This window comes from Cloeon dipterum, chromosome 2 (genome assembly GCF_949628265.1).
Source record: "Cloeon dipterum chromosome 2, ieCloDipt1.1, whole genome shotgun sequence".
In the NCBI taxonomy this organism is placed as follows: Eukaryota; Metazoa; Arthropoda; class Insecta; order Ephemeroptera; family Baetidae; genus Cloeon; species Cloeon dipterum.
In genome coordinates, this window is record NC_088787.1 from 27922190 (window position 1) to 27935111 (window position 12922).

A 12922-nucleotide genomic window follows, 5' to 3' on the forward strand; every position below is an offset into this window, starting at 1 on the left:
AATTTTATATAACAAGCTTTATTTAGTTGCAATAAATCTCAACATTTTTACAAACAATAAATTACGTAGGAACGCTCTCGAATATTTAAAACAATATCGCGTCCTCCGAAAGAGAGCTGCTGATATTTAAGAAGCACAGGTCGAAAATCCTTCCTTTAAAATTCAGTGATAAACAAAGTATGATCTCCACGGAAATCACCATTATGTACAAAAAATTAAATCTTTACAATCATCGCAACAAGACTAGAACAAAAATATACTCAACGCACTCAAGCATTGCATTTTGCGCGGAATTTGGCTCGAATTTTGTACCGCTACAAGGGAGAGAGAAACTAAAATACAGGTCTTCAATGAGGAGTGCCTCCTCTGATTTTGTGATTTAACAGTCGCTCGCAAGATAATTGCGATTTAATACTTTGTGTGGCAAGCCATTAGTTAACTAGAGATTTGTACTGCTATGAAAAATCTTATAAGGAGAGTAATAGACACTTCCAGAGAGTTCACGGAATGTCGTTGTCGTCTTCGACCCCGCAGCAAATGGAGCAGTCATTGAGCCAGCCAGCCCTGCGGAGGCCAATTACGGCCAAAAGGGCTGCTAGCATGGCCAGCAGCGCGAGCACAGGGGCCACAATCAGCAGGGCCAAGTCCACGGTGGGTACGCACTCGGGCAACAACACATCCATCACTCGCAAGTCTTCTGCGCCGCTGCACATGATCAGCGCCGGCGAGGGTTTCACCAACACCATCGTCTCGTTCAACCACACCTAAAATTAAGAACAGTATTAATTTCATCTTGTGAAATTCTTATTTATAATAGATTAAGGAATATTGGTTCAAAGTAGTGAATGATACAATGCGCTTACTTGCCAACCTTTACTGCTTAAAAGGGATTAAACTGAATAACAATTATAATGGCTGTTTATTCTCACAATTTGTCAGTACATTCATGTTATCACAGGTTGGTTTACAAATAGGAAAAAAAGCATGTGAGAAAGGGCAACACTTCTGGAAAACAAGTTTCTAAGACTTTGTCCAGGAGGACAAAGCCGAAGTGAGCCCAGATTATTGTGCTTCAAACTATATGAAATCAGTATAACGTTGAAAACAGTCATCAAAACGGAAAAGTTTTTATTTGTAAATTATTATTAAGAAAATATAAGCTTAGCGTATACGTAATAAAATTAGGAGCCCTAAGAGAGTCTTTGATTGCTGTCTTACAAGTTATGCAAAAAAAGCGAGATTTTTAGCTTATAAATGAAGATCGACGTTACAATAATCAAATTTTGGCTTATAATTTACCTGAGTTTCAACGATGTTGCAGTCGTTGCAATCGAAAGGGTTGCCATTCAGATTGATGGAAACAAGGCCCTCCACCTCTCGACGTCCGCTGCGCAAACTCAGAGCTGAGATCAAATTGTGTGAGACGTCGACATTTTCGGCCCAGGTGGAAAAGCGGGCGCCTTCCAAAGAGCGAATGATGTTGTGCGCCAGGTGCAAGGTAACCACCCTGCCCTCCACGACGATGTCATCCACCGACTGGAAATTAATTGTAAATGTTAAAAACTGTAGTAAAGCCAAAGATTTTTTAAAACTTAAGCTCTTAATTTTCATCTCTGCAAGAAAAAGTTATTTGTGCATATTTGGCGAAAATAAATCCTTGTTCTTAGGAATTTGGAATTTTTAATTATTTACACGTATTATGGTTTCAAAACTGCTCATAAATTTGTTTGAATGATCTAAACTTTAAATTAACCTTTACAATTCTTCTCACAAATCAATGTGTCTGATGGGATACAATTATAAAGAGAGCATTTTGAAGGGTCCAAATTTGTAACACATCCCACGCGGGCGGAAATCGGCCGGCGCACCGATTCCCAATTAATCGTCGCATTCCCGGGGCCGATAGACGGGCGGCGACCATAAAGTGGAAGTGCATGGGCTAAGTAGGCGATTAATTGGAAAGCCTTGTACCTGCAGCGCGTTGCTGGAGACGTCGAGATCGTGGAGCAGCGATAGGATGAGTTTGGGCCCGCGGACCAGCTTGTTGCGCGCGAGGTTGAGGTGCCTGAGGCGGGGGCACGGCACCACCAGGCTGGCCGGCACCACCGCCAGCTCGTTGGCCGACAGGTCGAGTCTTTGAAGCGCCGGCAGCGTGGACAACGCGCCCTCAGACACGTGGCGCAGCCCGCACCGGGACATGTTCAGCAGCGACAGCGCCGACAACGCCGGCAGCGTGTCCACGGTCAGCACCTCGGTCTGCACGCCGGACAGCTGCAACTCCTGAAAGGCAATTAAAAACATTAAAAAAGTAATAGCGACGTTTTTTCATATGTAAGGCTGACACCAGCCTGGCGTATAATTTTCGGAGACTTGAAAAAATTCTGCAAAACTATTTAAGCTTTGTGGATCCTCAGACATTTTCAAATAAAATATGACACTAATTACGATATTTTATAATAATGAGTTGAAATTTGGATTATAAACATTTGTATAAAAACAAATTCAAACAGTTCATGTGACAAAAACTATAAATTTCTTTTAATTTTTATTTATTTTTGAGAAATTTCCGTAGACAAAATAAAGCATAAAAAACTTCTATATTTCGAGAATTTACAAGCAAATTTCCAAGACCAATTCCGGTTCACGTAACACGCTTTCAACGTTTATCATTTTTGCTTTGTTCAAATATTTGTCCCCATCTCGGATAATTCATAATTCCCAACTTGCGTATGCAAATTTTGAAAAAGTAGCTATATCGGTGTGTATCCATTCTTCGAAAGCAAAGCAACATAGATAGGAAGCAACACGCTATATGTATTTTGTAAATTGTACACAGTTGGTGTTTGTTAATAAATTTTATTCTAGTTCCGAGAATCTAAATTTAGTTCAATGTTCAAATAATGCCAATAGAAAGGGTTGGTCTAATTTTTTTAATGAATCAGATAATCAGAATGACTCTCTTTCTCTCTGAGGGACCACAATTTTATTTTAAATCTCTTCCGATTTTTAGAGTTCAGCACCTGGAGTTGGTTGAGTCCTTTGAGAGCCTCCTTCAGGGCAGCACCGCCTCCGACCTTGATGAGCGCTGGGTTTCCATCCAAGACGAGTGATTTGAGGTTCTTCTGGTGCTGCACAAACTCAGGAACCTTCTCAAGATTCGAGTGGGATAAATTAAGACGCTGAATCCTGTCAGAGCCTGGTTCCACTGTGACAGAAATTAAAAATCCTTTATTTGGAGGTTTTGTTATAAAAATATCAAATAGCATGGCAATAAAACAGAGGACGAAATCGTTTTATTTCCGAGGAATTTGACGTCCAGTCGCGACAAAAGAAGGCTTCGATCGTCAAAGAATGCGGCGGACGCCGAAATTAAGTGAGATGAAATTCTTTACGGGTTCAAAGCAAACATAAGAATGGAAACAAACTCCGACACTAGTCAGAAGATTTATTCGATAAAAGCAGAGAGAGAGAGAGAGAAGGAAGGAAAGTAAATCCAACGCCGTAGTCACAACAGACATTTAATCTGAGATGCAGCCATTCAAATCTCCGCTTGTATTTTCCTCATTGACGCCTCTGAATGCAAACAGCGCACAAGCATAACACCACACGCTAGAGTGTAACAATATACATATGAAAAGGCGCTTTTTTTCTCTCTTCCTCTGTGTGGATGAGATTAAATAATAAAATTATTTCCTCGGAGAAGCTAAAGGAGCGTTAAAGCGACTTTTTTGATCCGAGTGAACGTGCGGTCGGGGGACGGTAAACAAAGCTAGGCAGTATCAAATGCAAACATGTAGTAAAAACCAGTTTGTTATATCACCGCGCGCCGCGAACGGGGACGCCTCAAATTGGGGCTCGCGCGACTCTATACAAACATGCCGTGGAAAATATAGCAACCTGAATTCGTGTTTGCTCGTCTGTGATTTACAGCTGCTTTGCTTAGTCTAATTTTCATTGTCTTTAAATTTGGTTCAAAATAATAAGGTTCATTTGTTGAAGTGACGTAATTTTTAAACAAACATATAAGGCTAAAAATTTGCTATAAGTGCAATGACCTCTGACTAACTTCAAAGAAGATTTAAATAGCTGCCACGATGCTGACAAGAAAGAAATTAAATTTAAAAAGGTTTTTTTCTAAATATGTGTGTTTAGCAAGTGAATAATTGAAAAGATTTATTTAACATTTTCAAATTGTATGATTGTTCAACAGACACAATTGCGTAATAAGGAACACATATATTTAAAAAAAATCATTGAAAGGTTTTTCTACTCAACTCATATTTTAATGAATTAATTTAGAATAGAAAGACCTCTTCAAATCTTAAAAGTTGATATTTGAAGATCCTGAAAATAAAAAATCTTTTGATATTGGAAATATTCGTTTCTTGAGATAAAAAAGTGCTTGGATGTGCTCTTGTTAATTTATTGAACAAATTTCCCACTTCCTCTACTGATGATGACGGATTTATTAGTAATTATGTAATGGGCCGCAAGGTGTGACCCTGCACGTTTAGATGGTAATTACATTATTATTATCTCCGGCTATAAGGGATCAGAGGCGAACGCACCGCGCTCTCTTTTCACTCTTAATAGTCAGAGAGTCGACAAAAAAGGGACTCAAAAAATGTAACACAATTTACGCGCATTCATCACCTGGATGTGCTCTGTTTCGAGGCACAATATGTGTGGAATTTGGGATGAATAGAACACGAAAGCAATAAAACACCTCCAGAGAGGAATGCCAGAGCATCAGCCCTCCATTGTGTGAGAAATTTCGGCCGAATTGAATCTGATGCTGCGGCAACGCCACCAAAAGTGCCATTTCATCGAGATATGAGATATAGCACTCATGCAAATCAGGGAAAGGCATTTTTTTCTGATTTCTATCTCATTTTTGACTTGGTAGTATACGTTAGAACCTTGATATAATTAATTCATCGTAGAAGTTGATCCTGAACCAAAAGAGACGAAAGATAGCAATCTACAAAATATTAAAACTCAGTCTTCATTGTTAGACCGAGATGTAATTAATTGCCCAGCATCATGAATGTTAAAAATGCATGTTTGCCTTGGATAAGATTACAATGTTTTAGTTCCCTGCTGCGCCGGCCGACCTGAAAGGAGGCTGCGCGTTTTCAACGCTGTGGTTTCCGTGGAGCCACTCCGAGTGATCGAGTATGATAGTACCATTCTAGTAACTTCCAATGTTCGTTTTGGCCAAATACACGGCCATCGAGGAAAAGTGACAGCGCATGAAACACAACTATAACATGCCAACTTATTAAAAATTGCGTTTAAATTATTTGTGCGTTGCTTATATTTTATTTTACTCTTAAAATGAGAGCATAATTAGAGGTTTTGAGTTATGAATTTTTTTTTTAATTATCCAATGCAGATTTTCTTCACTGTTTGAAACAATGAGGGATAGTTTTTTTTCTGTTGAGACTCTGTCAGGTGCAATTACTTACATTGTTTTAAAGACGAGTCACGCAAAAGTTAACAGCCCATAACTGTGCAATTAAGACGACTTCATCCAATTTTACGGCTTCTCTCATTGAGCATCTTGTGTAAACATTGTGTTTCGCGTTGAATCGAATTAGTAATGAAGCTGCTGTGCGATCATTCCCTGGTGTAATGAACTCGACGATTGTTTTTTGTGATTGCGATTACACCACGCCGCTTTGACTCGACCGCTGAGAAAGGAAGAAACGGGAGTGAGAGAAGGGGACAAATCAAAAGCGGTGTCATTGAGAATGGGCAACCATTGAGGCGAAACTGGCCCGACTGGTCGCACTCGCGCACACACGGCTCTCGCAGCTTAATTTGTTGCTGTTTACGAGGCGAGACGCGCTTTGATGAAAGTAAAAACTAAAAATACAGTTAGCCTCTCTCGGCACAGCGTGGACCTCGGCCAGCCGACGGCGGATGCTGGATGGATGGATGATAAAGTGTCAGGCGGAGGAGATGATTTCGGAGATGCGTTTGTTCTCGGAATATCAAATTATGCTCGCAACGCACACGATCACGATGGCTGGACATAGCAGGAACGTGTGTCTAGAATTGTTGTTGCTCTATACGTAATAGTGCGAGATAAAGTTGAGAAGTTTATGAACTGAAATCTTAGAAATGACTTGAAACTGAGATAACAATTTTGTTATTCAACCAAATGTTTTACTTAAAATGTGTGACGTGTTAAGTATTAATATAATTATAAGAAGGCGGGTTTTTAGTTTTTATTGAGCGAGGTTAATTTGTTTGACGTTCAATTGGAAATTGAAAAAAATGTCCTTGCAATCAAGCATTATAATTTTTAATACGAAAAATGGCGTTGGAGAGTATTGAAGTCAGGCCAATCTAAATTTAAATTAAGTTGTAAGAGAATTATTGGCAATCGAGTTCAATTTTCATGGAAAACCGGTGAACATTAATTTGAACTGTGCTCTAAAGGTTCGATTTTAATTCCAAAACCTTTCTTTTCACGTCCCTTTTGTCTTGTGAGGAGAAAAGCGCCGCAAGAGGTGCACCTTCCTTCTCTTCTTAGCGTAGACATATAATTTTTCACCGCTGCACCGCATCCATTCTCTCATTTTGTCCCGAGGCTTCGTTGGGATCGTCATCGCGCGGCTGGACTGCCATTATGCAAGCCTTTTTATTCAATTTACGCCGCCAATTAAAAGGACCACGCGAAAGCTTTTAACGGAAGTTAAATGGAAACGCCGTAAAAGCTATTTTTGGAAGGCGATTAAAACTGCTAGGGAATCGGCCCGCTTCGTTTTCTATCACACACTGCTGTGTGAAACGCGTGCATAATCCTTGTTCGATGGTGATTTATAACGAATTCCACCTGTTCCCTCCGGTCGATGGATTTTTTATTATTTTACGCGAACGCTTTCACAAAGCAACAACAATCGGCGGGTGATGATAATAATTTCTGCCGCTGGGATTCGGATTCGTGGCGTATGATTGACGCACCGGGAATAAAAAGACGGGTGTCCCTGCTGCGTATCAAATGCCAGCAAATTCTCTTCTGACGATAGCAACAGCCTCTTCCAAACTGACGTTTTGTCCGGCAAACCGGCAAATCCCATTTTCCAGCGAGCTTGTTTGCTTTGCGTATAGCGGCGGATCAGGTGTGAAAAGCTTTTTAGCAACGCCGAGTGCAGAGATCGTTGCGCCAATCGCTTAAAACGACTCATCGACAGACGAGTATGAAGACAAAGACAATTGATTACGTGTGGCTAATTGATTGTTAACAGTCCGCGACTGATGCCATTATCAGGCACTTTTTGTGTTTCAACGCGTCTTTGAAATCTTATTCATTTCATCTGTCCCGTTTGCTGTGATAATGCGTTTCTGATGAGATGGACCTCTTCTTGCATTGTTTAAGCTTCAAATGATTGTTTCATCGCACTGTAAAAAGTGCTTTGTAAGTGACAAAATTTAGGATGCACAAAATGTTTGTCACCAGCTCGTAACTATAATCGTAAATTTAAAATTAATAAAACTGCTGGTCCATATACTCTAGCAAAAAATAGTTTAGACGTTTTTTGCCTTTAGTTAACGATGCTAACCACTATTATAGTGTTTTTGCCTTTTAGAGATATAAATTTCGCTGAACAATCAGCAGCAATCAAGAAACCCTAAATTCGGACAAACCATAATCAGGAGTTAAGTGATCATGAAGCCGCATCGTTCCGCGAACGGCAATTTTTCGCCCGAGAGAGAGAGAGAGAGAGAGAGAGAGAGAGAGAGAGAGAGAGAGAGAGAGAGAGAGAAGCACACAAAAGCAGCCACTCGGCCAAGGAAAAGAAAGATATGATAGAGAGAAAAAATAGCCAAGAGGGACTCACACGTGGAGATGTTTCCGAGCGCGTTGAACGAGAGGTCCAGTTCAGTGACGTGGACCCCGAAGCCGACCGGCAGGGCCTTGGCCTGCTGCTCGTCGGGTTCGACGCCCGGCCCCTTGGCGGCCCCTGGGCCTCCTTGGCTTCCGAGGCCCCCGCGGATGCGCAGGCTGTGCAGACTGTCAGTGGGCAGGTTGCGCACCACCGAGTGCCCCTTGGAGCTGCGGTCCGGAAAGCCGGACGCGGCAAACGAGTAGTTGAACGAGCGCAGCACAAGGTTCAACTGCTCAGCCACGTCCACTGCCGAAACAGACACTTCCCTGATGCACCCGCTCGAAGGTCGCTCCTCCCTGAAAGCAAAAAGCAAAAAAACGGCGTTCAGGTACAGAGCGAAAAAAACATTATGTAATTGTTAAATTTTATAATTATGATGAAATTTGGAACGCAACAATAAAATAATTTTTCAAATTTATTTCGTTACCCCAATTTTCCTCAGGTCAAATGTTAATTTTAAAAAGAACTAACCACTAGCCCAAATTTCTCAATATTTTAATCCAATCCAACAGGTATTTTATCAAGGCGCACGAGATTAAATTATAGTGAAACTTAAATAAAGCTTCGGTGAAAGAAGCAGGGCATTGCGATATAAAAAATTACCGGTGTGTCCAGTGGGAAAAATCCCCGTGAGCGGCAGCAGCAAGAAATATGACTCCGCCAAAAGAGGCAGTCTTTTGATGTCAGAGAGTTTAATGAAAGGCGGCTTAATTAGAATTTCGGCCCCCGTTTTAATTTACCGCCTCATTTATTTTTAATGGGATGCACATGCTGCGTCGCCATAAACGTTTTCCGAATTCGGACGCTGAAAAGAAAATTGGGCTTTTGGTTGGTCACTCAGCGGCCGCTAATTTGTTTTGCTCGAGACGAGTGTAACTGCACTTTTGTGTTTTTCGTTAAATTGGAGGCTCAATCGGAAAGAGAAACGCAGCTTTTTCTGCCTTTCGGTTGATTACACTGTTGGGAGGAAAATCGTGTTTTGGAGAAAAAAAGCAATGTTTATTGGAGCCGACGCAGCGGCAATTCAGTCGGAGATTTATAATCGGTGCCTTGATTGCCCATCTTGTTAGGCGCGAGAGAAAATATAAATTACACGCCGGCAAGAAAATGCATCTTTCTTTCAGGCAGAAGCCGCACAAAAGCCGTTTTTGGAAATTGCGTGTGTTACCACGCGTGGCTAACAATGTGAAAACAATGGTTGCGACGTAGCCTTGGAGCGGATTTATGTAAAACCACGCACTACCCGCCAGCTCCTCAAAATCCGGCCTCTCGCACCAAAAGAAGTGATTACAGATGACCGTGTTACTTTAAAAAAAAACTCGATTTCTGCGAGTGTGAAGTGCCATAAAAATTTAAAAAATTTAAATATAGCTGCACTCTTATGTATAATTTTCTTAAAAATGCAACTCTTGTAATATATATTTGAAATCAAGATAGGACACTGTTTTTGCACCATATTTGCTAACTCTGTTTTCCTCTTTTTGATATGATTTTCTTGGATTTTAATGATTGTAGTACCAATGGCATTGGAGAAATATCAAAACTTTATTATTTAAAAAAGGTAAAACTTATATTTCTATACATCATTTGCGGGAGTCTGCCTGCATTTCATCTGATTTGGATCACAAGTATACTTCAATATTTAGAGTAGTTGCGAGATCACTAACGTTTCCTTGATCATTCTTACATCTTACTCTTTAAAATATAAGTATGGCCTTCAATAAAAATTGAAAAGTGTCTTACCAAACTTCAATTGATTTGGCTTTAGTCTACATCACTTTTAGTGAGTTACGTCACACTTCTTAATTTATTGGTTACATTTTCGCTCGTGCCAATTTAGAGTGTCAAAGATCGTGACACCTAGTAATTTACCTTTCTATGCTTCGTCAATGGACATGTCATCAATACGGATATCAGGGTATACAGAAGATTTTTCATTTGGGGAACATGCATTTGTAATATATTTGTTTTACTCGCGTTAAAACTGAGGTAATTGCGTTGTGAGTATTTGACGATATGATCGTTAACGATATGTGCATTGGTATTTGTGGCCGAATCATTGGGGCGGATTACGGCACTGCTGCCGTAATCCGCCCCATTATCGGTGCCTGTAACGATAACACTACTAGTATCATCTGCAAATAAACAAAGTGTAGCGATAACATTTATGGATCAATATCATTTGTGTAGATATTAAACACAGAAGGGCCTTGAGGGATCCCAATATGTGAGGTTTCAGTTGGGGAGTTAATGTCAACATATTATGTTTTGTTTCTAGGATTTAAGTCTGTGAAGTGTACAAATTGCTTTCTATTCAGTAAGAAACTTTCTAGCCAATGAAGGGATTTATCGCTCAATCTGTTGATTTTTAATTTCTGAAGCAAGAGTTGGGGATATATAGCGTGCCGAATGCATTGAGCTTGTAAGCAGTTTGATTATTTCATGGTGCGGCCTCGAAATTCATTATATCCCTGACGCTTCACAAAGTATCATGGATTCCAAAATTCAGCTTATAACAAATTTAAATGGTGAGTTCGTACATAATCTACTTAAAATTTGCCATCGCAACTGATCCAATCCATAAATAATGTCTCTTCCAGAATTTCCGAGAGTTAGAAAGTCACGAATCTTGAAGGGTCTCTGCACATTCTGCGTGGTATTAACAGTTCTGCCAATTTTTCTCGTCCTAAATTCTTTTCAGAAAAGCCACCAAAATATCATAAGAATTGAGAAGGTAAAACAATAAACTGACGCTCTTTCGAATACTCTATTTACAGCATAGCTTAAGAATCTTAAATACATACCATAACTGGTAAAAATATTATGCACAGCTTCTAACTACAAAAATAAACAGTTTAATTATTTACAGGCACAGCATAATCTAATAGCCCAAGATCTATACACGAGCTATGGTTTTAAGCTCAGAAGCTAAAGTGCAAATTATTGGTTCTCAGGATTATGGAATTCAACCCCAAACTCAACCTCCTTGCACCGATTTGGTCTGCCAGCGTCATGCCCGAATCGACTCAGCCTTAGAAATTTTAGAATCACGCAACATTTCCCGCCAAGCGATTTTCTTCATCGAGACCTCAGGCAGGGGCACTCTGTTACCCCGGCAGTTGTGCGCCCTAGAGTCGGCGGCCAGGCACAACCCCGACGCCGATATTTACGGGCTGCTGCTGGACCTACCAGCCGACCCTCGTCTCACCAGGGATGAGCAGGTGCTCACCCTGCTGCGATACTACGGCAACGTGCGCCTGCTCTGGGCCAAATCCGCCACTTATTTCGTCGGAACGCCACTTCAAGAGTGGAACATTGCTAACCGCATCAATACCAGCGTGAACCGCGCTGAGGATGCCAGTGACATTATGAGAGTTGTCACCGTACTAAAGTAATTATAATTGGCTCTTGTTCCTATAATTTAATTTTTTCATCCCTTTCGTAGGTACGGTGGGATATATCTCGATTTGGACTTTGTGATCCAGCAGTCTCTGACCTCAATGCCGCCCAATTGGCTGACTTTTGAGTTGGGCAGCAACCCCACAAGTAGCGCATTCGGCTTCCAAAAGGGCCACCCAATGGTGAATATTATGGCCAACGAACAAGCCGCAACCTTCGACGGATCAATCTTTGGATACAGTGGGCCCAGCATGGTGGCTCGTGTGATGAGTCGGACCTGCGGAATGAGTCTTTCCGAGTTGTTCAATACAGGCAAAAACTGCACTGACATCGTAGTACTCAAGCCAGATAAATTCTATCCCATATCCTACCCTGCGTGGCGCCTATTATTCGACGAATCTGTTGCTGGCCAGACGATGGAAACTGTGAGAAGCAGTTTAGGCGTGCACATGTTCAACTACCTAAGTCACGGCGCCAATGTTACGCTTGGTTCTAATCAGGCGTATAGTCAGCTTGCGCAGAAACACTGCCCCCGGGCCTACTGGAGCTGCTTTAAGAACTTTTGATTTAATTTCATTTGAAAATTTCAAGATCAAATAAATTAATCGTACGTTTGATACTGTATTTTTACTTAGATGAAACGAATGAGCGTATTGAACCTTCCCCGTTTCACCGTGTGAGAATAAGTTGTTTATTTCAATCAGTGGCAAATTGGCTATTTTTGTTTTGCGGTGGAATTACATAAACCTTTTTTCGGTAAATAAGCTGTCTCTTAATTAAAATTACAGATGCTTTGATCTATAAATCTGCTTTACTTAAATACGTAACATTTTATTTATGAAAACAACACAGTGATAAAAAGAAACATTAAAAACAAAAAATATTTAATAAACTTAAACTGACAGTCGACTTACTGCCTCCTCAACACTCACAATCATGCATGTTATTCGAATAATCATTTTGCTCAGCACCTATATGCTACAGATAATTAACTTAAGCAAGACATGTGTTGAAGGTGCACTTGTCGCAAGCAAGTCATGCGGATGAGAAAATATCATAAAACTATTGCATATTTAAAATAAAGGCAGGGATGATATGCCCATATTAACGCGAAACATTTTGCGCCAACCCGAATTTCTTCACCGAGACCTCAGTAGGAAAGGGCACTTGTTACCCCATGCATAGTGCCTCGGGTGATGAATTTGAATTGCGATTGCGGAATGAATTTGTCAAGAGCTTTTAAACTATGTTATAAACGCTTTGCTCAAGCCAGACAAGTTTTCCCCGTCAACAACCCTGCCATGTAACATCTTTTCAAGGAAGCCACCACTGCCCAGGTGATGGACACAGTGAATAACAATCTACGTGTTCAAATGTTGAACTATCTGAAGCACGACACCAATGTCACGCTCGGCTCTAATCAAGCATAATATAGACAGCTTGCGTAAAGATGCTATCCCAGAGCGTATATTTTACTGGAGATGCTTTGCAAGCTTCGTATTTCTAAAATTTATTTAATTGTAGCTCGATTCGCAGTGTATCAGAGAGCCCTCCTCGTCCTTTTTTTCCGAATCAACAAATTAAACAAAACTATGGTCATTCTGTAAATTTTTACTGCTTATTTT

General features: G+C 40.6%; 2 protein-coding genes across 2 annotated transcripts in view; one reads left to right on the plus strand and one right to left on the minus strand.

Annotated features, from left to right (window-relative positions):
* LOC135935807 (toll-like receptor 3) overlaps nt 1–12922 on the minus strand; it is a 24646-nt gene continuing 11724 nt past the window's right edge. The window contains exons 2-6 of the mRNA XM_065478369.1: nt 7851–8194; nt 3021–3205; nt 1972–2280; nt 1300–1536; nt 1–764 (exon numbers count right to left, since the gene is read on the minus strand). Coding sequence (XP_065334441.1) covers nt 501–764; nt 1300–1536; nt 1972–2280; nt 3021–3205; nt 7851–8194 — 1339 coding nt within the window. The 3' untranslated portion in view covers nt 1–500. The remainder of the gene's footprint in view (nt 765–1299; nt 1537–1971; nt 2281–3020; nt 3206–7850; nt 8195–12922) is intronic.
* On the plus strand, nt 10061–11912 carry LOC135937695 (lactosylceramide 4-alpha-galactosyltransferase-like). The gene is made up of 5 exons (XM_065480881.1): nt 10061–10215; nt 10280–10426; nt 10499–10632; nt 10853–11289; nt 11344–11912. Exons 2-5 carry the CDS (start codon nt 10390–10392, stop codon nt 11861–11863), a joined length of 1128 nt encoding a protein of 375 aa, XP_065336953.1. The 5' UTR covers nt 10061–10215; nt 10280–10389; the 3' UTR covers nt 11864–11912.

What these genes read in the sequence shown, in the direction of transcription:
- LOC135937695 (XM_065480881.1), top strand. Translation starts at nt 10,390, where the DNA reads ATGGATTCCAAAATTCAGCTTATAACAAATTTAAATG. An exon ending in GCTTATAACAAATTTAAATG is followed by an intron (nt 10,427 to 10,498) that starts GTGAGTTCGTAC and finishes TGTCTCTTCCAG; the next exon opens with AATTTCCGAGAGTTAGAAAG. An exon ending in ATATCATAAGAATTGAGAAG is followed by an intron (nt 10,633 to 10,852) that starts GTAAAACAATAA and finishes ATTGGTTCTCAG; the next exon opens with GATTATGGAATTCAACCCCA.